Below are 25,741 nucleotides of genomic sequence, written 5' to 3'. Positions count from 1 at the left end.
AGGATAAGGGGTAAGCCATTTAGGACTGAAATGAGGAGGAATTTCTTTACCCAGAGAGTGGTGAACCTGTGGAATTCTCTGCCACAGAGGGCGGTGGAGGCCAGTTCATTAAATATATTCAAAAAAGAGTTGGATATATTTCTTAAGGCTAAAGGGATCAAGGGATATGGGGAGAAGGCAGGGACAGGGTACTGAATTTGGATGATCAGCCATGATCTCATTGAATGGCGGAGCAGGCTCGAAGGGCCGAATGGCCTACTCCTGCTCCTATCTTCTATGTTTCTAATTGCCCTGGAGAAGGTGGTGGTGAGCCGCTTGCTTGAACCGCTGCAGTCCTTGTGGTGAAGTTGCTCCCACAGTGCTGACTTTGTCATAGCGGTTTGCTGAGTGGCTTACTCGGCCATTTCAGAGGGCAGTTAAGAGTCAACCACATTGCTGTGGGTCTGGACCAGGTAAGGACTGCAGATTTCCTTCCCTAAAGGACATTAATGAACCAGATGGTGGGATTTGAACTCATGTCTCCAGATTATTAGTTCAGGCCTGGCCTCTGAATTACTAGTCCAGTAACATAACCATTATGCTACTGTCTGTTTAATCTCATTAGGACATATCCTTCAACCTTTTACTTGAAAGTCACTTTTGTAGCTATTGTGTGACAGCACTGTGGTCTCTGAATAAGATCTCCTGTGCTAATGTTTTTCAGGGAATCCAGTGGCATAATGTATTGATGCTCTGTTGAACTATGCCATGTACGATAGGACATGGGTTCATATCGTGATTCTTGGTATCAACCAGACCATCTGTGGAAAACAAGCACCAAATGAAGCTCCTTTAGAGATGAAGGGATAGTCAACTCCAATCATTGTATTCAGCATCGGTGACGCCTGAGAGCTGCTCTCCAATGGCCCATTGGTGTTCCCATTGGCCTGTGAATGAGCTGCTAGCTCACATCAACAGCAGCAAAGACAAATGGCCCACAGAAAACCCTGAAAATGATTGTCCTCCCTGAAAAATAGAGCATATGTGTAGTTAATTGAAGGGGAATACACTCTTTAAAAAAAAACTACATGAGAAATTTTAAAATGCAACAGAACTGAGAATTTTAGAGAAAGCTCAACTTTAATCATAGGACGACAATGTTAACATTTGAACCAATTGCTTAAAGTCCTTAAAATGACTATCACCAAATGAAAGGGATATTGTCTTTTAAATCTATGCTGACATATGTGCCACATGACAATGTGAACAAGTCTTTCATAAACCATTTCATTGTCCCTCAGGTTCCTCGTGCTGTGAAGTAATGGTTTCCATCTGACTTATAGATTGTTCTTTAGTTATGGTAACAGTTGTGTTATTTTTGCCCCAAACAGCATTAGCTAACAAACCTCCTTTTGCTGGGAGAACCTATTTTTGTAAATATTTTTCCCCATGTATTGAACTGGAAAACATATCCATAGCTATAAAAAGATGTTTCTGCGGACAGTAATGCACTATGGCAATGCTTAATACTCCATTGTATAATGCTTTAAAGTGGTAGAAGACAGTCTGTAGGGTGTACTCTTAATCTCAGCCATCTAGTCTGGTGGTGCAAGACATTGGTTGCAGATTAGGCAACTTCTCTACAGGGAGGGCAAAGGGAGTCAGAGCAAGAGCAATGCTAGTGGGTGCTTAGGAGCAGGTCACCTAACAGCCTTAGTAAGGATTGGTGTGTGGTTTGAAGAAATTGAAAGAGGAGACAGTAAAAAAACAAAAAAAAACTTTAAAGCGAAGGCTGAAACATGGAAGTATGCCTTCCCTACTCCTCCAAATTTGGAAAAGAAAAAGTTAAAAGGGTAGGGGGAATGAAGCTAAGCAGATAGCTCTTTTAGAGAGCCAACACAGATGCATTGGGCCAAATTACACCTCTCTGTGCTGTAATAGTCTATGTTTCTATAAATCCTTAATAATGGGAACCATATTACCAAAATTTAGCAATTGAAATAAAAAGAGAAAAAACATGAAAAGCGGATTGGTCACCCACGCAATTTAACATTTGGGTGCCCAACGATAACTGTAAACATATTTTTATTAAAATCATTGCAATAAAAGTGGTTATTTAAACTATACTGCTGAATTACAGAAAAACCAAACGGGTAAAACTCGAATTCTGGCAGCACTGACGAAGACTCATAGACAGCTGAGACTTGTTTTCTGAAATTAGTGGCTGTTGTTGGATGAACGTAGATTTGTCAAAGTTACCTGGATGACTAAGTTATGCTGTCTGAGTAGAAAGGAGTAGTGCAGGGTCACTAAGAGGACCATTCTTATCAAGTCAAAGTCTAATTTTTTTGAATTAGGCAGCTCGCAAGCGAATCGCGATTGAAGATCAGGCCGCTGCTGCTCCTCCCGGCTCCACAATCAGGTAAGTATTTTGAAAAACTTACCCTGTTGGTTGTTCGGCTGCATGTAGACTTGTTTTTCCTGAGTGCAACCAGTGCGTGCTGCCTCAGGGCAAACTATCCTGCAGTGGGGGCCTCAAACAGGCGCACGGCCTCTGTTTCAGGCATGGGCAATGCAAGCTGATTTTTTAGCCTTTACCAGTATGGTGGGTAGTGTAGCTCTAGCTTGTAATGAGCATGCATTTCCTGCCCACTATATTGGAGGCTTGAGAGGCCATTTAGTGCCTGAAAAACGGGGAGGGGTGTGCCGAATTTCTAGGCCACTGTTTCCCACCGCTAACCATATGCAATATTATAAAGTCTTCCTGAAGTGCAGTCCTTTACTTAAAAGCTGCATGTTCCTAATACAAACCTTTAACAATGTTCGCATTGAAGCTTAGTGCTAAGAGACTGTAATTATTCTTCTGAATTTTGAAAGATATTGGCCCGTATATTCCGATCCCTACTGGTGTGTACGAGCTGTGTACACACCCGTAGGGACCTTGCAAGTGCCGGTTTCAGGCATGCAAAGCGCAAGCGCTGAAATCCGGCACTTCCGATCTGTCAATAATCCTCTTGACAGTACGGACGCCTACCCTGGAGAAGGGCCTCTGCGGGTGGAGAGTTCCGCTCTCTGCAGAACCTCCGCCCGCTGAAATCCCTTAAAAATCTTACGCCTGGTAAAAGCATTTCGTAGAGCAGAGGCCCAGGAGCGGAAATGGCTGGACCTCTGGAGCCCTCGGGCAAGGGCGTAGATTTTTTCCAGATCGGGGGCCTCTGCACACTGGAAGCCTCCGATCGGAAAATATGGGCCGTTATAATACAGCAGGTATACAGAGTTCAAATTACTGTTCACGACTGTGTGAAACCATTTTTGCAAATATAATTTTGATTAACATCAGTATTGCAGTTTAAAATTTTTTTTTTTTTGTGTCTGATACATATTTTATTAAATTTGAAGCTGGGTTCATTGTTGGCATAATATAGGTAAATATACTGCCCAGTGGTCCTGAGCCATACATATCAGGAAGGTTCAAGTTTAAGATTCAATCTGTGAGCCATCCTGTGTTAGCTGCTCCACTGATCCTGTGCTCACTTTGTGAGTGCTGCAATTGACAAGTGTCCAGGGTGAAGAAGTTTTCCTACTCCTGATTGCTGTCCAGTGATTTGTGAGGCTTCACCTATGAAGTCCCTCATGGTTGTACGTGTGAGTGTGAGGGAATTCAAATGTGCCATTTTTATTTTAGCTGTTCACACTGGAAGGCTCCCTGGGGATATGCAATTGATCTGAAGGTGACTTCCTGTTAACTTGGAAACGATGTTTTTTTTAAATATTCGTTCATGGAATGTGGGCGTCATTGGCAATGCCATCATTTATTGCCCATACCTACTTGCCCTTAAGAAGGTGGTGGTGAACCGCCTTCTTGAACGGCTGCAGTCCGTGTTGTCGAAGTTTGGTACAACTAGGCCATTTCAGACTGCTGTAGGTCTGGAGTCACATGCAGGCCAGACCGGGTAAGGACGGCAGATTTCCTTCCCTAAAGGACTTTAGTGAGCCAGATGGGTTTTTACAACAATCCGGTAGTTTCATGGTCACCATTACTGATACTAGCTTTTTCTTTAATTCCAGAATTAATTCACTGAATTTAAATTCCCCAGCTGCTGTGATGGGATTTGAATTCGTGTCTCCGGATAATTAGTCCAGGCCTCTGGATTATAGTCCAGTAATGTAACCACTATGCTACCGATTTAAAAAGAACCTTCAGTTCCCAAGTTGACAGGTTGGGACTTCCACAGGTTGTTGTCCAATTCCAACCATGCTATGCACACCATACAAATGTCTCAAGATAAGCTGTTTGCATTTTCCTAAAGCTCCAGAAAGTTCTACAATTGTGCCATGCCTTCTAAATGTAGCAAACTAATACTGTTCTGCAATGAATTCATTGCTCAAGTGTAAATCAGTGGCAAGTTTTAAATGTGTCTTACTGTTCTTTATTCGGTTCCTTTCACCCTGACTAACGCCTTTCACAGTTGGTTTACTGACGGGAAGTAATTCTGAAATACAAGCTTTTAAAACTTTGTACTCCTTGAGCACTACTCTCTAAAAGATGTTTATGCAGTTCCTCCGTTCTACAGGATTCTATTCCAAGTGCTGATAAACTGCAGAAGGAATTTGGAGGAAAAATTCTCTTCAGGAATCTTGGGCCTACCAAAATTCCTGGAATAAATAAGAATAAAGTGCTTGTGTTAGCCCACACAGTGGCACGAATAATACCTTCTGGAGCAAAAAGCGTTCGCATAACATTTTTGGTGGGAAGAAATGAACTTAACAAAATGATGGGGGAAGTGATGACATTATTTCATACCAATCATACCTGTAATTGACATCATGACAGAGTAAAGTTGCAGAAAAGTGGAATATGGACAAGTGCATTGCAAAATCAACCCTGGTGGGTATTGGGATGCAGAAAGACCCAGACCAACTTTGCATGCCAGTTTTTTAACTTGATGAGTTATGCTGTATACCACTCTTCCAGACGGCCATATCCTTTTAATGTTATATAATCTCACTTAGAATCCATAAACGGTCAAGTAGCGGGGACACAAGTTAAAATAAATTAACAATAAGAAAAGTCAGGCAGAAGCTCTTTACACAACAGACATGTGGAATAAATTACTGGGGAAAACCTTGTCACGCAGGCAGTGTAAATGGGACACTGGCCCGGATTTTGCGGTAAAAATAATGGTGAGGCTATCAGCATTCACTGTTATTAAAGTGTCAATTGGAGAGCAACTTCTTGCGACCGCAAATGCACAGTTAAACGCAGAAATCAGGAAGTTGCTGTCCAAGTTGCCCTGCTCCCCCAGAAGCTTCGCTATAACAGTATCTCGCCGAGAGACTCGGAATTGAAAGGCATGGAAGGGCGTGAAGTTGCAGTATTTAAGTGGTAAACACTAAACTCACCAGAAAAAGTTAGGGTTTGTCCATTCCAGTGTAAGTACATTTTTAACAGTGTGATAAGTCTTAATTTCTGCCAAACAACCTCTCTGGCACTGAAAATTAACTTTTACAAGTGTGAAGTCTCATTCCTTCAGATTTTAATTATTGTTGGAGATTTAAAAAAAAATAAAACAATTTAAATATTTAAAAAAAACTTATTCTTTCTGTCTCTTTTATCCCTCTCTCTTAATCCCATCTTTCTTTCCTTCGCTTTATTTCATTTTCTGTACATGTATTAACTATTCTAACTGACACTTCCTGGTTCAGTCCCTGTGCGGCTCATAAACAATTCTTCAATCTGATTGGTTAAAGAGGTACACCATTGCTTGCCCTGTTCTCACAGGTCCCAGATTGCCTGTAGGCCTGTAGGGACAAGTAAGTGTAATGAATGGCTGGCGCCGTTTATTCGCCACAAGCAAAATCCAGCCCAATAAGATTAGATTTTGAAGAGAGAAGCAATCCAAGGATGTGAGAAGTTGGGCAGGTAGGGTTAAATTATCAGAAAGGGTTGGTTTATTGGGTCAAATGGCCTTTTCTGTTCTTGAACATTTTCATGGTTTATGCATCAAAGAGGAACAATCTTCATTAGAAAAAAAATTAGCAAATAATTTTGCTTGTCTATCAACGCATGATATGATCATGAAAATCAGGTCAAAATGTGGCAGTACATTAATGTGATTTCATTATAACAAAAGTGACGTGCCAGTTTTGGCTGTCCAAACAGAAAATAAGTTTGGTTTCCCAAACACACTTTCATGAAGACAATAACCCTATAAACCTTCCAGGATTCATAAGGGATTTAAAATATTTTCTAAAGCTTAGTCTTTTAAACTCTAATATTGAGATATATTTTTTTTTCTTCAAAATTCTTGTTGGTGTAAAACGGGAGAATACCTGATTTTCTCACTTGTAAAATCATGGGAACATGTGGCTTTGAAACATGGGATTTCTGAAAATGCAATTTTGTTAAAAAAGGAATTTTGCTCCTTATGTCATAGACTCTATTGAGTTTTTTGACGTAGGAGGCAAATAACATTAACAATACAAATCAAATATAACTGAAACCCTCTTCGGCTGTTGACATAAACACAACTTTTTATCAACTTTTTCATGTTGTTCAATCTGTCATTTTGACAGTTTTCTCACTGCTGGTTAGGTTCAATTCTTTAGGGATTTATAAAAGTTCAAGTGGAATGATTTCTTTAGTATGCAGCTCATCACCTCAGCAGCCAGGGACTTAGATTGCCAAATCATCTGATCTGGTCCGGTTGCTCTGTTTGCTCGTTTCACTATTCCTCCTCTCGTCGGTCATGGAAATGTGGCTGTTGGGTAGTGCACTTATCTCTTCCAGTCTCCCCTGCTTGCCATCCATCATGGCAAAGTTGTCTCTGTTTTGCTTAGTTGTCACATTGCCATTGTAAGGATGATACACAGAGTCCGTTTCTGCCAGTGGGGAGACGTTGAAGCCCGACTCCATTTTGTAGAGCTGTGGCCCATTGTTGTTGGTGAAGTACTGGTAACTAGGGGTGCAGGGCCCCAACCTCTCGCTCGGCAGTGCGCCATTCTGCTTACAGGTGGCCTTTGAGGCTTGGTTGTCCTTGGTCCTCTCTCTACATTTCTTGAGTCCCAGATGGCATACTTCAATTAGGTTCAAAAGTAGTGACAGGCAAGCCATAACCAGCATGAATATAATGAAAATAGTCTTCTCAGTTGGGCGGGATATGTAACAGTCGACGGTGTTAGGGCAAGGCAAGTAGTTACACTTGTAAAGAGGCTTCAGCTCAAAGCCGTAGAGATAGTACTGGGCCAATATGAAACCAACTTCAAAGAGGGTTTTAAAAATGATATTAAACAAATAAGTGCGTAGAAGGACACCTTTCATTCTAACTTTACCGGTTTCGTCCAGGGTCTGGCTTTTGATGTTCTTGGCATTCTGCACCAGCACCTCCTTGTCCCCGGGTGGATACCCGCTCAGCTTCTCTTTCTCCTTCTGCTTCTGTTTTTCCTCCATCCGCACCAAGTGAAAGATGTGGCCCAGGTAGACCAGCGTGGGGGTGGACACGAAGACGATCTGCAGCACCCAGAAGCGGATGTGGGAGATGGGGAAGATCCTGTCGTAGCAGACATTCTGACAGCCAGGCTGCTTAGTGTCGCAGGTGAAGAAGGACTGCTCATCTCCCCAGACTTTCTCGGTGGCCGTCCCCAGCACCAGGATACGGAAAATAAACAGACACGTTAGCCACACCTTCCCTACCACGGTGGAGTGCTCCTGGGCACTTTCCAGCAGGTTCCCCAACAAACTCCAGTCTCCCATTCTTTCCTGCTTTCAACCTAACAGGGAGGTGGGGGAGAAGAGAAACATTTTTTCAGTATATTTGGTATTCCATCTCAGTTTTGTTAGATTACATTGTTTTATATAGTATTGGCCACCCCTCCCCCCATCTTCTCCAGCTCACACAAAAAATGAAACCCCCTGAACAACACAAAAGATACAAACTTACAATTCCAAATGGTTGTGATGAAAGATCATCGACCTGAAACGTTAACTCTGTTTCTCTCTCCACAGATGCTGCCTGACCTGCTGCGTATTTCCAGCATTTTCTGTTTTTAATTCTAAACACAGCTTTACTTTTAATAACTTATTGGGAACCATACAATGAACAAAAATAAAATTCAGCCTCCAACTTTTAAAAAAACAAAAATACTGCAGCACATTCTGATAGCATTCTACCTTCTTCCCAGAAAAGCTGAACAAGAAGGTAGTGGGCATAAAAGGACACCAACAGAAGGGAGAGGGGGGCAGAATGGTTAAGGCAAGGTTGAAGAGAATTTTTTAGGATGTTTTTAAAAGCACAGAGAGAGGTGGGAAAAGTGGAGGTGTTTAGGAAGAGAGTTCGAAAGAAAAATGGCATAATGACTGAAAGAACGATGGTGATGAGGAAACAGTGTCCGAATGAGGATTAAGAGGCAGAGGATGCATGCAGTGATGTCCAGTTGGAGGAGATCACTGAGGTGGGGTGGAATGAGCCTGGCTAAATTCATGGGCAGCTGCACAATTATTCTTATATCTTTGTCAACTCACGGTTTTTCTTTAAGGACATCCGATGAATTAGTCCCAAGGGCTGATGTCCCAAGGGCAGAAGTGTCCGAGTGTTTTGTCTTCTCGGGCAACTTATGTCCATACGATGCAGCCTCGCAGGCTATATATAAAGTTTAAATCTATGTCTCTTGCATTCGCATATAGCTCAAAATGCTGATGCTAACAAATCTTGGTGTTCTGATTTAGGATTTATCCACTAATGAGGAACAGTGTGGAGTACAGTTTCAACTAAAAACAGAAGATGCTGGAGACACTCAGCAGGTCAGGCAGCGTCTGTGGAGAGAGAAACAGAGTTAATATTTCAGGTCGATGACCCTTCGTCAGAACTGGAAAAAGTTAGAGATGTAACAGGATTTAAGCAAGTACAGAAGTAGGGAAAGGGGGAGGGAAGGAAAGAACAAAAAGGAAGGTCTATGATAGGGTGGAAGGCAGGAGAGATTAAATGACAAAAGGGACAATGGTGCATGGCAAAAGGGGGAGGTAATGGGACAAGTAAAGAAACAAAGATGGGTCTAGAGGTGTAAATGGGAATATCAGAATCATCAGCAGCTGCCGTCCGATAAAATGGGCGAAGAGGTTATGGTCTGAAATTGTTGAACCCAATGTTGAGTCCAGAAGGCTGTAAAGTGCCTAATAGAAATGTGAGGTGCTGTTCCTTGAGCTTCATTGGAACAGTGTAGGAGGCCAAGGACAGAGAGGTCAAAGGGGGAGTGGAGCGGAGAATTAAAATGACAGGCGACCGGAAGCTCAGGGTCACTCTTGTGGACTGAACAGAGGTGTTCCGCAAAGCGATCACCCAATCTGCATTATGGAGGAGACCGCATTGTGAGCAGCGAATACAGTATACTAAATTGCAAGAAGTACAAGTAAATCGCTGTTTCACCTGGAAGGAGTGTTTGGGGCCCTGGACGGTGGGAAGGGAGGAGGTAAAAGGGCAGGTGTTGCATCTCTTTTGCTTGCACGGGAAGGTACCGTGGGAAGGGGATTGAGTGTTGGGGTGATAGAGGAGTGGACCAGGGTGTTGCGGAGGGAACAGTCCCTTCAGAATGCTGAAAGAGGAGAGATGGGAAGATGTGTTTAGTGGTGGGATCATGCTGTAGGTGGTGGAAATGGCAGAGGATGATCCGTTGAATGTGGAGGCTGGTGGGGTGGAAGGTGAGGACAAGGGGAACCCTATTGTGGTTCTGGGAGGAAGGGGAAGGGGTAAGAGCAGAAGTGCGGGAAATGGAACAGACACGGTCGAGGGCCCTGTCAACCACGATGAAGGGGAATCCTCGGTTGAGGAAAAAGGAAGACATATCGGAAGCACTGGTGTGGAAGGTGGCATCATTGGAACAGATGCGATGGAGAAACTGGGAGAATGGAATAGAGTCCTTTACAAGAAGTGGGGTGGGAGGAAGCGTAGTCAAGATAGCTGTAGGAGTCAGTGGGCTTATAATGGATATTGGTCGATAGTCTATCCCCAGAAATGGAGACAGAGAAGTTGAGGAAGGGAAGAGTCGGAGATGGACCATGTGAAGGCGAGGGAAGGGTAGAAATTGGAAGCAAAGTTGATGAAATTTTCCTGTTCGGGGCGAGAGCAAGAAGCAACTTCAATGTATCGGAAAAAGAGGTGAGGGAAGGGACCTGAGTAGGAATGGAACAAAGAATGTTCCACATATCCCACAAAAAGGCATAGCTAGGACCCATACGGTTTCCCATAGCAACATCTTTTACTTGGAGGAAGTGAGTGAAGTCAAAGGAGAAGTTGTTCAATTTGAGAACAAGTTCAGCCAGGCAGAGGAGGGTGGTGGTGGATGGGGACTGGTTGGGCCAACGTTCAAGGAAGAAGTAGAGCGCCCACAGGCCGTCCTGGTGGGGGATGGCGCTGTAAGGAGATTAGACATCCATGGTGAAAAGGAGACGGTTAGGGCCAGGAAACTGGAAACTATTAAAGTGGCAGAGGGCGTCGGAAGAGTCACGGATGTAGGTAGGAAGAGACTGGACAAGGGGAGAAAAAATAGAGTCGAGATAGGAAGAAATCAGTTCCGTGGGGCAAGCACAGGCTGAAATGATGGGTCCACCAGGGCAGTCCTGTTTGTGGATCTTAGGAAGTAGGTAGAAGTGGGCTGTGCAGGGTTGGGGGACTATGAGGTTGGAGATCATGCAGGGAAGATCTCCAGAGGGAGATGAGGTCAGTGACAGTCTTGGAAGCGATTGCTTGATGTTCGGTGGTGGGGCCATGCTCCAGGGGGAGGTAGGAGGAGTTGTCAAAAAATTGGCGTTCAGCCTCCGCAAGGTAGAGGCTGGTTTACCAAACAAGAACAGCATCACCATTGTCTGCAGATTTAATGACAAGGTTAGGGTTGGAGCTGAGAGAACCGAGTGCTGCAAGTTCAGAAGGCGGTAGGATAGAGTGAGCGAGGGGAGCAGAGAAATTGAGATGACTGATGTCATGTCGACAGTTCACAATGAAAAGATCTAGAGGGTGAGAGGCCAGAGGGAAGAGTTCAGGTAGAACAAGAATTCTGAAGATGGGAAAACGGGTGCGCTGTGCGGGGGGAAGACTCCTGGCCAAAGAAGTGGGCATGGAGCTGAAGGCGACGGAAGAAGAGCTCAGCATTGCGCCAAGCTCGAAATTCATTGAGGTGGGGGCGTAAGGGGGTGAAGCTGAGGCCTTTGCTGAGGACTGATCGTTCGGGGTCAGAGAGGGGAAGGTCAGAGGGGATAGTGAAAACATGGCAAGGGGAAAGATTGAAAGAAGGGATAGGGTCTGAGGAAAGTGAAGGGGGAGAAGGTTCCGGAGGGGTGTTAATATCCAAGAGTTGTTGAGGCTTGTGATCCTTGACACCTGAACGGAAGAAAAAAAAAGTATTTTGTTCAAGCACCGGATGAGGCGAAGGATGAAATGGAACTGCGGACCAGGACAGCTTTGAGATCGAGTGAGTTGATGCTGCTGCAGAGAGAGGTCGAGAGTGCGCATGTGGTGGTGCATGGCGTTAAGTATGGATCTTGGGATGCGGCGAGAGCAGTGGTTCGAGGAACGCTGAATATCTTGGGAGATATCTGTAATCATGGGCGGATCCGAAACATGAGCGTGGAATTTCAGTTGGAATCTACATGGAATAAGGCAGAGCTGGAGACAATTGCTGAGGAAAGAGATGTGGCTGTGAAAGCGAGTTTGGTAGATACTTGCTCAATTGTTCAGGTTCATGAAATTCAAGTAGGGCAACCAGTGAGTAAAAGTTATAAGCGCAAATAAAACTGAGTCACTGGCTTTGTGGGGCAGATTACCACTGCTCAAAAGGTCATAAATAGTACATAGGTTGTAGTTTGGACAGCCCTGCCCTAGGGCAAGGCAGATATCTCCAGGTAGGTCTAATGGCTCGAAGATAGGATGAAAGCCATGTCTATGAAAATCATACTGTAATTAGCATACCTTCTTTCTGTGACTCCACTTAGAACTGAAATGATTGGATTTATTCAATGTACAGAATAAACAATTTGAAAACTTTATAAATAATGAATAAATAATTTAAAAAAATCAACTGAACAACAAAATTGTTAAAAAACATGGTAAAATATGTAAAAAGAACAATTTCCTGGTCCATTTTGGACAGCACTTGTTTCTGGGCATTTTCTGTAACACCCACACTCATTCCGCAAAATGGACATGAGGTGAATTGGTGCCCTGTATTCTAGTTAACAATGTGATTTACATACTTTTCTTCTATATTATTACATGGTAGAGAGGAAAATGTAAGACGTGAATATGTTTAGAATTGCACACATCTAAGCCCCTGTTAGTGTGTGTATAAATCCAGGTGAATTTGGAAAGACGTAATGGGGTAACACAGCTTCCACCAAATACCTAAGCAGCTTTTCAAATTATTTTTTGTTGGAAAAGTACCCTTCACTGCAACACTTCAAAAATAAATACGTAAAACTGCAGAATTTTGAAATTTAATGTACAAAAGGTCATGTGTTTACATGGAGCTGCAGTCACAGAAACTGGTGGAGACAAACGTGGGGCAGCAGCAAGATACAGCCTCTGGTGTGGAGAGATAACAGACCTTAGCCAAACCAGATGACAGCAAAATTCATTTCAGTGACAATCAGAGAAAGCCATCTTAAATGATTCAGAACAGAGACACAGCAATCAGGTAAAGTAGGCTAAAAACAATCATTTATGACCTTTCATGCCAATGTTTGGTTATTTTCATATTTTTGGTTGGCATATTAAAGCTGACATGAAGAAAAAACACATCCGTATTAGTGGTACTTTGAATTATTATTCTTAGACATGAGGGGTCTTTATTTTGCTTTTGTGATGTGATTATAATTCACTGGTAATTACTGAAGAAAGCAGTTCTATGCGAAACAGATACTGCTGAAACCTGCCAACCTGGGACTCGGTGCAAGAGAACCTCAAAAACATTGATCTTCAGAGCTAGGATCAGCATTATTGCAAGAGGCATGGCGGAGTAATGTTTTCGAATCACTTTAAACTGCCATAGAACATGGACACAAGTTCACAACAGAATTCTTCACACACTGAGCTTTTGATCCCAAGTGTGCTGTCATGAAGATGTATTGGTGAGCACAGGCTCTTCTCACGCAGAAGAGAAGTTACATTACAGGGAGTCATTCCACTGGGTTGCTCTTGTACACCTCCTGGTAATTGATTTCTGAACAACACTAGCAGATACCCAGGGCAGATCACCCATCTGCCCTCAAATATGTGACACAAGGAGACTCAAGACAGGGAAACCAAAACAAGCATCATAAAATAATAGAATTTTTGCCCTTCCAAATGTAATTAAAATAAGAGTATACATGGCCTCTTAGATAGCTCAGCAAATTTATCCAGTGTGTAGCTGAGCATAGGGACCAGGAAGGTCCTAATTTCCATTCCCATCTGTGGTGAGTTAACAAATCTCAGCCAAATGACAGTAAGGTAATTACAATTGATCTCAGTATCTCTGAATGAAAGATGGGGACATCATCTAGTATTCTGCTCCTGATTGCTATCCAATGACTCCTTCTGGGAGTGTAGCAGTGAGAACAGGATTGAATTTGGCTATGATCCCATTCCTCTTGTTACAGTCAAAGAGCCTGCCAAGGTGCATTTATGAATAATGGCCACTTGGAGGGCAACTAGCAGCCCATAGAATGCTAACCCAGCAAGGAGAGAATGGGAAGGGAGAAAATATGCACGTCCACCCTGTACAGTCATCTTTCTGCTACTGCAAAAGGGCTGAATTTAAATCCTAATCTCAGTTTGGAATCAAGCTCAGATTTGTATTAGAGAATGAGCTTCAGACTGTCTTCTGTGTTATCTGGAGGAATGAGAAAGGTTCCATATCAGTCAGGCAAACTTTTTGATGGTTGATTAAGGAATGCTGCTTTTGGTTTCCACAGATATATCTACAATCTGGATCTACCTGACTCCCCAAGCAAAAAATGTTTACTGCCTTGCCATCGTGACCAAGCAAGTCTATAAATTGGACAAAGAAATATTTGCAGCTAGGACTATCCTCCCTGGGGGAGATGTCTATGAACCATACCCTTCTTCCCTTCTCTTCAAGTGAGAAGTGTATTTGGGCTTGACTACCTTATCCTCCAGAACAAGCACAGATGCTGTGAATAGGGTTGGCTAATTTATGGGCAGAATATAGAAATAAATAAAATATTTAAAATAAATGGGCTTATTTAGTCAGTGACAAGTGAAAGGATAAAAATTCAAAAGCTCCTCTTTGGTCAGATACATGAAAACAGAACAGCCCAACAACACTGGGAAGGGAGTATTACCATCTCATTTTAATGAGCAGATGACTTATAAATGGATAAAGCTAAAGGAAAGAAAAAAAGTACAATTAAATTTAAAGATAAACAGAACATCTGGAGCCCAGCTCACAAAGTAGTGAAAAATGGGATTGAGTCTAACTGAAAAATCATAACTACATGACAATCTTAAAGACCCTTGGAACTGTAGTCATGAATATTGTAGAACATGCATTTTTACTAAAATACACATTATATAAATGTAAGTTGTTAAGAGGAGTGCCTGATATATTGAAGCAGGAAAGTAAAGAGCAAAGGTGCAATATTACTGCATGATTCAAGAACTGTACCAGTGCTACTGGTTGTGGTTTTGGAAAAAAAACTCAAAAACAGAGTTAGAAATACATGAACTTGTATAAGACAATTACATTTTATTGCCTTTGAGAAACAGGTTTTATCAACCAGACATCATAAAAACCTCAAAAAAGTTCCTGAAAGTACAGATGAAAGTACTTGCCGAATGAGGTAGTTTAATGTAAATGTGAAATTCTTTGCTCACTCTGTTGAATGCCATTCACAAATGCGGCAGGTGGTGAGAGAACCAATACGAGGGAAAAACCTACTGACCTCGTCCTCACCAATCTACCTGTCGCAGATGCATCTGTCCATGACAGCAGTGGTAGCAGCGACCACTGCACAGTCCTTGTGGAGACAAAACCTCGTCTACGCACTGAGGACACCCTCCATCGTGTTGTGTGGCACTACCACCGTGCTAAATGGGACAGATTCAGAACAGATCTAGCAGCTCAAAACTGGGCATCCATGAGGCGCTGTGGGCCATCAGCAGCAGCAGAATTGTATTCCACCACAATCTGTAAACTCAGGGCCCGGCATGTCCCTCACTCTACCATTACCATCAAGCCAAGGGACCTACCCTGGTTCAATGAGGAGTGCAGAAGAGCATGCCAGGAGCAGCACCAGGTGTACCTAAAAATGAGGTGCCAACCCAGGGAAGCTGCAATACAGGGCTACATGCATGCTAAAAAGCGGAAGCAGCATGCTATAGACAGGGCTAAGCGATCCCACAATCAACGGATCAGATCAAAGCTCTGCAGTCCTGTCACATCCAGTCGTGAATGGTGGTGGACAATTAAACAACTAACGGGAGGAGGAGGCTCCAGGAATATTCCCATCTTCAATGATGGCGAAGCCCAGCACACGAGTGCAAAAGACAAGGCTGAAGCATTTGCAACCATCTTCAGCCAGAGGTGCTGAGTGGATGAGCCATATCGGCCTCCTCCTGAGGTCCCCACCATCACAGAAGCCAGTCTTCAGCCAATTCAATTCACTCCACGTGATATCAAGAAATGGCTGACCGCACGGGATACAGCAAAGGCTATGGGCCCCGACAACTTCCTGGCTGTCGTGCTGAAGACTTGTGCTCCAGAACTAGCCGCACCTCTAGCCAAGCTCTTCCAGTACAGCTACAACACTGGCATCTACCCGACCAGTAAGCAGGACAAATCCAATCCAGCCAATTACCGCCCCATCAGTCTACTCTCAATCATCAGCAAAGTGATGGACGGTGTCGTCAACAATGCTATCAAGCGGCATTGACTCACCAATAACTTGCTTACCAATACTCAATTTGGGTTCCACCAGGACCACTCGGCTCCAGACATCATTACAGCCTTGGTCCAAACATGGGCAAAAGAGTTGAATTCCAGAGGTGAAGTGAGAGTGACTGCCCTTGACATCAAGGCAGCATTTGACCAAGTGTGGCATCAAGGAGCTCTAGTAAAATTGAAGTCAATGGGAATCAGGGAGAAAACTCTCCACTGGCTGGAGTAATACCTAGTACAAAGGAAGGTGGTTCTGGTTATTTGAGGTCAATCATCTCAGCCCCAGGATATCGCTGCAGGAGTTCCTCAGAGCAATGTCCAAGGCCCAACCAGCTTCAGCTGCTTCATCAATGATCTTCCCTTCATCATAAGGTCAAAAATGGGGATGTTCGGTGATGACTGCACAGTGTTCAGTTCTATTTGCAACTCCTCCGGTAATAAAGCAGTCCATGCCCGAATGCAGCAAGACTTGGATGACATTCAGGCTTGGGCTGATAAGTGGCAAGTAACAATCGCGCCACACAAGTGCCAGGCAATGACTATCTCCAACAAATGAGAGTCTGACCACTGCCCCTTGACATTCAATGACATTACCATCACTGAATCCCCCACCATCAACATCCTGGGGGTCACCATTGACCAGAAACTTAACTGGACCAGCCACATAAATACTGTGGCTTCAAGAGCAGGTCAAAGGCTGGGTATTCTGCGGCGAGTGTCTCACCTCCTGACTCCCCAAAGTCTTTCCACCATCTACAAGGTACAAGTAAGGAGTGTGATGAAACACACTCTACTTGCCTGGATGAGTGCAGCTCCAACAACACTCAAGAAGCTTGACACCATCCAAGACAAAACAGCCCGCTTGATTGGCACCCCATCCACCACCTTAAACATTCACTCCCTCCAGCACCGGCGTACCGTGTCTGCAGTGTGTACCATCTACAAGATGCACTGCAGCAACTCGCCAAGGTTTCTTCGGTAGCACCTCCCAAACCCGCGACCTGTACCACCTAGAAGGACAAGGGCAGCAGGCGCATGGGAACACCACCACCTCCAAGTTCCCCTCCAAGTCACACGCCATCCTGACTTGGAAATATATCACCGATCCTTTATTGTCGCTGGGTCAAAATCCTGGAACTCCCTCCCTAACAGCACTGTGGGAGTACCTTCACCACATGGACTGCAGCGGTTCAAGAAGGCGGCTCACCACCACCTTCTCAAGGGCAACTAGGGATGGGCAATAAATGCTGGCCTTGCCAGCGACGCCCACATCCCAGGAATGAATGTAAAAAAAACTGTGACTGGTTGGATCTAAGATGCCACATAATAAGAAAAAGGGGCCCGTTATGCAGACACTTTGACTATTACTAGGTCACCACTATATATTTTCAAAGAATTTTGATTTGTTTACAGTAGTTATGCTAATTTTTAGAATTATATTTAAAGGGGCATTGTCTTCATGAAACTAAATTTGGTAATTTTTATTCAGGTTGTGGGAAAAGAGATGAGCCAGAAAAGACATGTGTCATTGTGGCATTTTAATGCTATTTATATGGCAGTGATGGTCTATTTTTAAGTGATTTATCCCACAGTGTTGTGTGTTCCTAATCAAATATAAATAGACTTGTCACTTTTTGCACTGGTTTCTTGTACTTTTCCTTAATGGTAGACACTTGCATGGGTGTCAGCACCTCTTGGATACCATGCCGAGTGGCTAGACTACATTTATGAACATAAATAATGAGTGTTGGGAGGCTGTGGAGGACATCACAGCCAAAGCTGAACCTGTCCTCAATAACAATTACACTTATACTTTCCATCAGAGGTAACTGAAAAATGGTCAGGTGTAGGAAACCCTGCTGATTTTTCTTCTAGCTAGAACAGGCAAAGTGAATTCAACTTTGTTGCACTTACTGATGCCCCAACTGAGATCAGCACAGACTGGGGACTGAACTTGGTCTCTACGACTTATTACCAAACTTGCCCATGCAATTATTTAGTATGCCATTGAGGATAATCCGTTATTTCTCTAAAAAGCAATTTTCTTTTAAGCACTGGAATACACTTTCTGTATTTCTGTAAACCATCATTTGGACATGGATGCTAAAGGGTTAAGTAGCCATAGGCCTAAAAAACACTTAGACAATCACTATCATCTGCCTAAAATTGTTACGGTACTAAATGCACAGGAGGCACAGTAATTGAAATACTACTCTTTAAATAAGTGTAACAGAACATTTAGACCCATATGCACAGAAGGCAATAAATCAATTACTAACTAAACTGTTTGCATGAAAGTGATCTATTTGCAACAAAGAGCAGATTATGAGGCTCGGAATCACAAGGGCCATCGTGACTCAGTCACAATGTTCCGCTTCCAGCAGTCAGACCTCTCTACCATTTAACCATCACAAGCGCAGCATTCATCTCCTTTTATAGCACTCAACATCTCTTCCGTTAACATTTCCCTTCTTGTCATCTTCTGTGTTAGAAAGAGCACATGACATTGAAAAGGGACTGATTAACTCTATCCACTTCCAGCAATTCTGATCTGACCTCTGGTGTTAATATTGTTTCACTATTAACTATAAGATTTATTAGATCAGATGTTTCTATGCCGGTATTAGTGGATGAATGCTTAGTGTCTTCACGTGACTCCTTTGTCCATTATTTAATGCAGGTGTTAACCCCTTTATTTTAAATGGTTTCGCACTTATGCTAAAATCATAGACAGAAGGATGTACGAATGCATTCATCGACTAATTTTGGCAGTAGTAATTGCTAGGCTATTAGTACAAAGCTGGATTTGTCTAACATTTTTTCAACCTCCTTATGTCTTCTTAGTAGTTGAAGAAATTACCGGATTAGAATTTCCTTTGGGGAACTCACTGATAATTTTACATTTTTGTAGAGAGGTTGTTGAATGGTAAGTGGTAGAGGGTAAGGCGTGCTCTCTGAATTAGATCCTCTTTCATCTCACTTTTATAATGAGGAGGAGGGCAATGGAATCCCTTATGAACCAGCCAGATAAACACAAGGCAGAAGGCATAAATAAAAGACCACGTGTTGAAATAGTAACTTTGTTCAGTTACATTTTCCTCAAGGTTTCTTGGCTAGTCATGATTCCTAGTTGTCTTCTGATCAAGCACAAAAAGAATTGTCCAAATCCACCCAATTTGGCAATTTTCCTGAATGCCCAGTTAAGATCACAAACTTACCATTAGTGAATGCATACTTATTCCCTACAGTTCTCTAGTTCTGGGCATCTGCATATCAATGCACTACACCACCACAAACCCTTTTCAGAAATATCTGTAAGGTAGATGACCTGGCTGCTCTTGATTCTTTTTACAAGATCATGATCATCAACTCCCATCCCATTCCTGGTTCTTGTGTTTTAGTTGAGTTCCCTCTTCAGCAAGAATAGAGAGGAATTCCCTTCAGCAATTGAAGGGGCTGAAGATTTCTTAAGAAACAACAACAGGTCTTGTCTCGGTTGATGGAGCTGCAGAGTCAAAACATCTCAGTTTGGTGAAGATACCCATCTGACTGTCAGTCTGCAGCGAGTTGGTGAGGTATGCTATAGAAATTACCCCACTTTTCATCTCACTTGGATAAAGAGCAGGAGAGCAATGACACTTCTTATGATCCAGCCAGAGGAACACAATATCCCAGTGCAAAACAGGTGTACAATTTCAAACTTAGATAATTTATGTAAAAGTAAATACATAGGAACAGAGGAACAGGAGTAGGCCATTTAACCCCTTGAGCCTGCTCCGCCATTCAATGAGATCATGGCTGATCTGCAACCTAACTCCATATACCTGCTTTTGCCCCATATCCTTTAATACCTTTGGTTAACAAAAATCTATCAATCTCCAATTTAAAATTAACAATTGATCTAGCGTCAATTGCCTTTTGCGGAAGAGAGTTCCAAATGTCTACCACCCTTTGTTGTGTAGAAGTGTTTCCTAATTTCACTCCTGAAAGGACTGGCTCTAATTTTTAGACTATGCCCCCTAGTCCTAGACTCACCAACCAGCAGAAATAATTTCTCTCTATCTACCCTATCTGTTCCCCTTAATATCTTGAAAACTTCGATCAAATCACCCCTTAACCTTCTAAATTCCAGGGAATACAACCCTAATTTGTGTAATCTCTCCTCGTAATTTAACCCTTGGAGTCCAGGCATCATTCTGATAAACCTACGCTGTACTCCCTCCAAGGCCAATATATCCTTCCTAAGGTGTGGTGCCTAGAACTGCTCACAGTACTCCAGGTGTGGTCTGACCAGGGCTTTGTATAGCTGAAGCATGACTTAGAACATAAGAACATAAGAAATAGGAGCAGGAGTAGGCCATTTGGCCCCTTGAGCCTGCTCCACCATTCAATAAGATCATGGCTGATCTTCTACCTCAACTCCACTTTCCTGCTTATCTTTGTGTCACTGGCAAATTTGGATATGTGCTTTCTATCACATCATCTAAGTCGTTAATAAATACAGTGAATAATTGAACCCCAACACAAATCCTTGCGGGACACCACTAGTCACACCCTGCCAATTTGAGTACCTGCCCATTATCCCTACTCTCTGTCTCCTGCCGCTCAGCCAATTTCCTAAACAGGTCAATAATTTGCCTTCAATTCCATGGGATTCAACTTTAGTTAACAGTCACTTGTGAGGGACTTTATGAAAAGTCTTCTGGAAGTCCATATAAGTAACATCCATAGACATTCCACTGCCCATCTCTCTCCCTAACACTTGTCTGAGGCTGAACCACACTGTTCGCAACCTTGGTGTCATATTTGACCCTGAAGTGAGCTTCTGACCACATATCCGCGGCATAACTAAGACCGCCTATTTCCACCTCCATAACACCGCCTGTCTCCACTCTTGCCTCAGCTCATCCACTGCTGAAACCCTCATCCATACTTTGATTAAGCAATGCCTTGATTTCAAAATTCTCATCCTTGTTTTCAAATCCCTCCATGGCCTTGCCTCTTCCCTATCTCTGTAACCTCTTCCAGCCCCAACAACCCCCCGATATATCTGCGCTCCTCTAATTCTGCCCTCTTGAGCATCCCTGATTATAATCGCTCAACCATTGGTGGCTGTGCCTTCTGTTGCCTCGACCCTAAGCTCTGGAATGCCCTGCCTAAACCTCTCCGCCTCTCTACCTCTCTTTCCTCCTTTAAGACGCTCCTTAAAACCTACCTCTTTGACCAAGCTTTTGGTCATCTGCCCTAATTTCTCCTTATATGGCTCGGCGTCAAATTTTTTGTCTTATAATACGCCTGTGAAGCGCCTTGGGATGTTTTACTACATTAAAGGTGCTAAATAAATACAAGTTGTTGTTGTTGTCCATTATTTTAGTCATCTCTTCAAAAAATTCCATCAGGTATGACCTAACCTTTACAAATCCATGCTGGCTCTCTCTGATCAACTGAAAATGTTCAAGGTGTTCAGTCACCCTATCCTTAATTATAGACTCTAGTAATTTCCCGACAACAGATGTTAGGCTAACTGGTCTATAATTCGCTGGATTCGCTCTCACCATTCATAAATAGCGGAGTGACGTCTGCAATTTTCCAATCTAAAGGAACGGTTCCTGAATCGAGAGAACTTTGGAAGGTTATAGTTAGGGCATCTGCAATGTGTTCACCTACTTCCTTTTAAAACCCTGGGATGGAAACCATCTGGTCCTGGGGATTTGTCACTCTTTAGTGCCATTATTTTCTTCATTACTTTTATTTTGCTTACGTAAATTTTGGTGAGTCCCTGTCCCTGATTCAATAGTTTCCTTGGGATTTCCGGCATGCTGACCTGTTCCCCTGCTGTAAATACTGACACAAAGTAATTATTAAACATGGCCACCATTTCCTTATTGTCACTGCTTTCAGTTTTTAAGGGGCCAACATTGCTCCTGACCATCCTTTTTTCTAATAAAATTGTAAAAAAATGGTGTTGATTTTGATATCCCTTGCAAGTTTCTTTTCATACTCCCTTTTTGTAGCTCTTACCATCTGTTTTGTGACCCTTTGCTGTTCTTTGTATCTTTCCCATTCGCCAGAATCGGTGCTATTTTTTGCATTTTTGTGTGCTTTTTCTTTTAGTTTTATGTTGTCTCTTATCTCTTTAGTCATCCATGGCTGGTTTTTTTTGGCAAGCAGGGCTCTTGCCCCTTAGGGGTATAAAGTGGGTCTGTATCACCTTAAATTCTTTTTTGAACACCTCCCACTGATCTTCTGTCATTTCACCTGTTAACAGATTTGCCCACTTTACTGTGGACTGTCTGTGTCTCATTGCTTTGTAGTCAGCCTTACCTAAATCTAGAATCTTAGGGGGAGATTTTGCCAATGGGGGTGCGTTCGGGGCGGGACTGCTGCTTGTCGGGTTTTAGTCCCGCCTCCATCGATGCCTGTCCAACCCACGCTATTTTCCCTTGATTGATCTTGTTAAGCCTGGTCAGCGGGCTTAGCAGGCCAATTAAGGGAAAGCCGGTTACTGGTGACATCAGCGAGTGATGTTTCATCTGTCAAGAGCTTTTGACAGATGAATTGTCATCGTTTGAGAGCTCTGTGAAGCTGTCAAACACTGACAATCTGTCTTCTAAGTTGAGACCTGGGACACAAGCTTACTTAGAGATCTCTCCTGAGCAGAAAGCAGAAGGCTGATGCATTTGAGAATGCAGCGGCCATTCTGCTTTCTCTGTCGGTGAGATGAGGGACTCCCGAGGCCTGAAGGGTTGAAGCCTGGAGGAAGAAGCAAAGGTAAGTGAAGCTTTTAAATCACTTAAGACTCACTTCACACACTTACCTCTGCACACATGCACCCATCACTCACCTGCACACCGGACATCTCAGCCCCTCCGACCCCCGCAGACCCACGGCTCACCTCGCTGACCCTGGCGAGGTTCAGAGCCATCGGGAAACCCACACTTTAGGTGGCAAAATAGGGATTATCCAAAAAACTGCCTGGTAAACTACCTGTTAACAGACAGCTAATTGGCACTAATCCCCTTCCCGCCTCGAGGAGGCGGCTCCCAGCGCAGGTCGGGTATCCACCTCCTGGGAAGATGGCACGGAGGCGGGTTGGGGGCGGGATGGGTACCCGCCCCCAGATTCTGCCATTTTCCCGGCAGTTCCGCCTCCAAACCCGTAATAACAGAGCACTTGGAAAGCAGTGACAGGATCGGACAAAGTCAACATGGATTTACAAAAGGTAAATCATGCTTGACTAATCTACTGGAATTTTTTGAGGATGTAACTGGTAAAATAGATAAGGGAGAACCAGTGGATGTGGTGTATTTGGACTTTCAGAAGGCTTTCGATAAGGTCCCACATAAGAGATTAGTGTGCAAAATTAAGGCACATGGGATTGGGGGCAAGGTATTGACTTGGATAGAGAACTGGTTGGCGGACAGAAAGCAAAGAGTTGGAATAAACGGGTCATTTTCCGAGTGGCAGGCAGTGACTAGTGGGGTACCGCAAGGATCGGTCCTAGGACCCCAGCTGTTCACAATATATATTAATGATCTGGACGAGGGAATTGGATGTAATATCTCCAAATTTGCAGACGACACAAAGCTGGGTGGGAGGGTAAGCTGTGAGGAGGATGTCATGAAACTCCAGTACGATTTGGACAGGTTGGGTGATTGGGCAGAAACATGGCAAATGCACTATAATGTGGATAAATGTGAGGTTATCCACTTTGGTGGCAAAAACAGGAAGGCAGATTATTATTTGAATGGCAATAGATTGGGAGAAGGGGAAGTGCAAAGAGACCTGGGTGTTATTGTGCACCAGTCGCTGAAGGTAAGCATGCAGGTGCAGCAGGCGGTTAAGAAGGCAAATGGTATGTTGGCCTTCGTAGCAAGAGGGTTCGAGTACAAGAACAAGGATGTCTTGCTGTAGTTGTACAGGGCCTTGGTGAGACCGCACCTTGAGTATTGTGTGCAGTTTTGGTCACCTTACCTGAGGAAGGACGTTCTTGCCATGGAGGGAGTGCAGCGAAGATTCACCAAGCTGATACCTGGGATGGCAGGAATGATGTACGAGGAGAGATTGTGTCGATTGGGCTTATACTCACTGGAGTTTAGAAGATTGAGAAGGGATCTCATCGAAACCTATAAAATTCTGTCAGGTCTGGACAGACTAGATGCAGAAAGGATGTTTCTGATGGCCGGGGAGTCCAGAACCAGGGGTCATAGTCTAAGGATAAGGGGTAAGCCATTTAGGACTGAAATAAGGAGGAATCTCTTCACCCAGAGAGTGGTGAACCTGTGGAATTCTCTGCCACAGAAGGCAGTAGAGGCCAATTCATTAAATATATTCAAGAAAGAGTTGGATATATTTCTTGAGGCTAAAGGGATCAAGGGATATGGGGAGAGAGCAGGGACAGGGTACTGAATTTTGATGATCAGCCATGATCTCATTGAATGGCGGAGCAGGCTCAAAGGGCCGAATGGCCGACTCCTGCTCCTATCTTCTATGTTTCTATGTTTCTCCCCAGGGCTGGCAAAATCGCCCCCTTAGTAGCTGTTTTGCATTTCTCCTTTTCAAACACTACTTTGAACTCGATCATGTTATGATCACTATTAGGTAAACATTTATTAAAAGTAAAACAAAAAGTAACAGAATCTCATTTGGGGTAGATTGGAGGAAAAGGGTTCAAGGCGACGAAGATGTGCTTTGAAATAAAACATAAAACTTGAAGCACAATTGTCTGTATCCTTGAATTTATGCAGACAATTAACTAAAAGGGTCACATTGGATTTTTTATTTTTGGCAAACTCAGCTCCTGGCAAAGCAAACATTTCTATAATTATTTTGTTCTTGTCTATGTGGAAAAGGTTGAGCTGGAGTGCTGGTTTGAATCAAGAATGATGGATGCCAACATTAGCCTGGACACTGTTCTTTGGCACCATGCTGAGAAGGATTAAAGCTCACCTTGGATCTTTCTCACCTTTCTTCAATGGCAGCAAAGTTGCAATGCAGATTAAGCTTCTGACATCCAAATACTTCTCATTCATGCTTCAGAGCTCCTGGACTTGTGACGGAAGGTCTACCTTTGTTCCATATGAAATAAAACTAGCACCAAGTTGTGAAATGGCTTTGTGGCAAAAAGGGGAGAGGGTAAATTGGGAGGGAGGGAGGCTGTCACCGAGTAGCCTGGAGGGGAGGCAGCATCATAGTGGGCACATAATTTTACCAAAGCCCCGCACATGAGGGCCTGGATTAAGCAGTTGGTGATGAGTAAGCCTGTTATGTGGCATTGAATTTGGAAATGTAGAACATCAAGACATCAAGTTGGTTGGCATGTCACAAGCTGCTCTACCTAGGTTCTTTCTGCTGAAGGCAGATGTCCATTGTATGAGGTAACTCTGAAACTTGGGATGACAGTCGCTGTAAGGCATTACCTGGAGACTTTGTACGAGAACATGCCCTCAAACCTCGAGAGTTCAGTGTCTATCAGGATTGGGTTGCAAAGAGTCAAGCAGCTGTTGCTGAAACTCTGCATCTCCGGCTGGTGAAACTGGAGTTAGAAGGTGGGATATGTCCCTATCGAGGGAGCATGCATTCCAAATCAGGCAAACAGAAACTCTACCTGTGTAAATTTCTTGGTAATTTGGAGATTTGTACACATGGTGATAGGTTTCAGCATGTGTCAGACAGCTGGCAGACCAAAGCAATTGAGCTGGAATGAATGCAGATTTGGTTGAAGCATTTCAAAGAGAAATGAACTGATTCCTGATTTATCATGCAGTAGAGGAAGAAGAGTTTAGCATTAAGACGGGGGTGAGATAAAAGTGGTTCTGGGTAGGTATCCATTGACCGA

General features: G+C 43.4%; 1 protein-coding gene across 3 annotated transcripts in view; it reads right to left on the bottom strand.

Annotated features, from left to right (window-relative positions):
* Positions 1-1,100: 1,100 nt before the first annotated feature.
* Positions 1,101-25,741, bottom strand: part of LOC147125242 (gap junction alpha-3 protein-like) — a 36,414-nt gene continuing 11,773 nt past the window's right edge. For 2 of the 3 annotated variants that reach the window (XM_085999822.1, XM_085999833.1), the window contains exon 2: positions 1,101-7,749. In XM_085999822.1, the coding sequence (XP_085855948.1) occupies positions 6,656-7,732 (1,077 nt within the window). In that variant the 5' untranslated portion in view covers positions 7,733-7,749 and the 3' untranslated portion in view covers positions 1,101-6,655. Of the gene's footprint in view, positions 7,750-8,500; positions 11,755-25,741 lie in introns of those variants that run through there. The other variant, XM_085999843.1, reaches the window with a different exon arrangement.

Source organism: Somniosus microcephalus, chromosome 1, assembly GCF_052327205.1.
Source record: "Somniosus microcephalus isolate GS21.2 chromosome 1, FLI_Smic_1.0, whole genome shotgun sequence".
NCBI lineage: Eukaryota > Metazoa > Chordata > Chondrichthyes > Squaliformes > Somniosidae > Somniosus > Somniosus microcephalus.
This window is presented reverse-complemented; position numbering and strand designations above follow the sequence as displayed.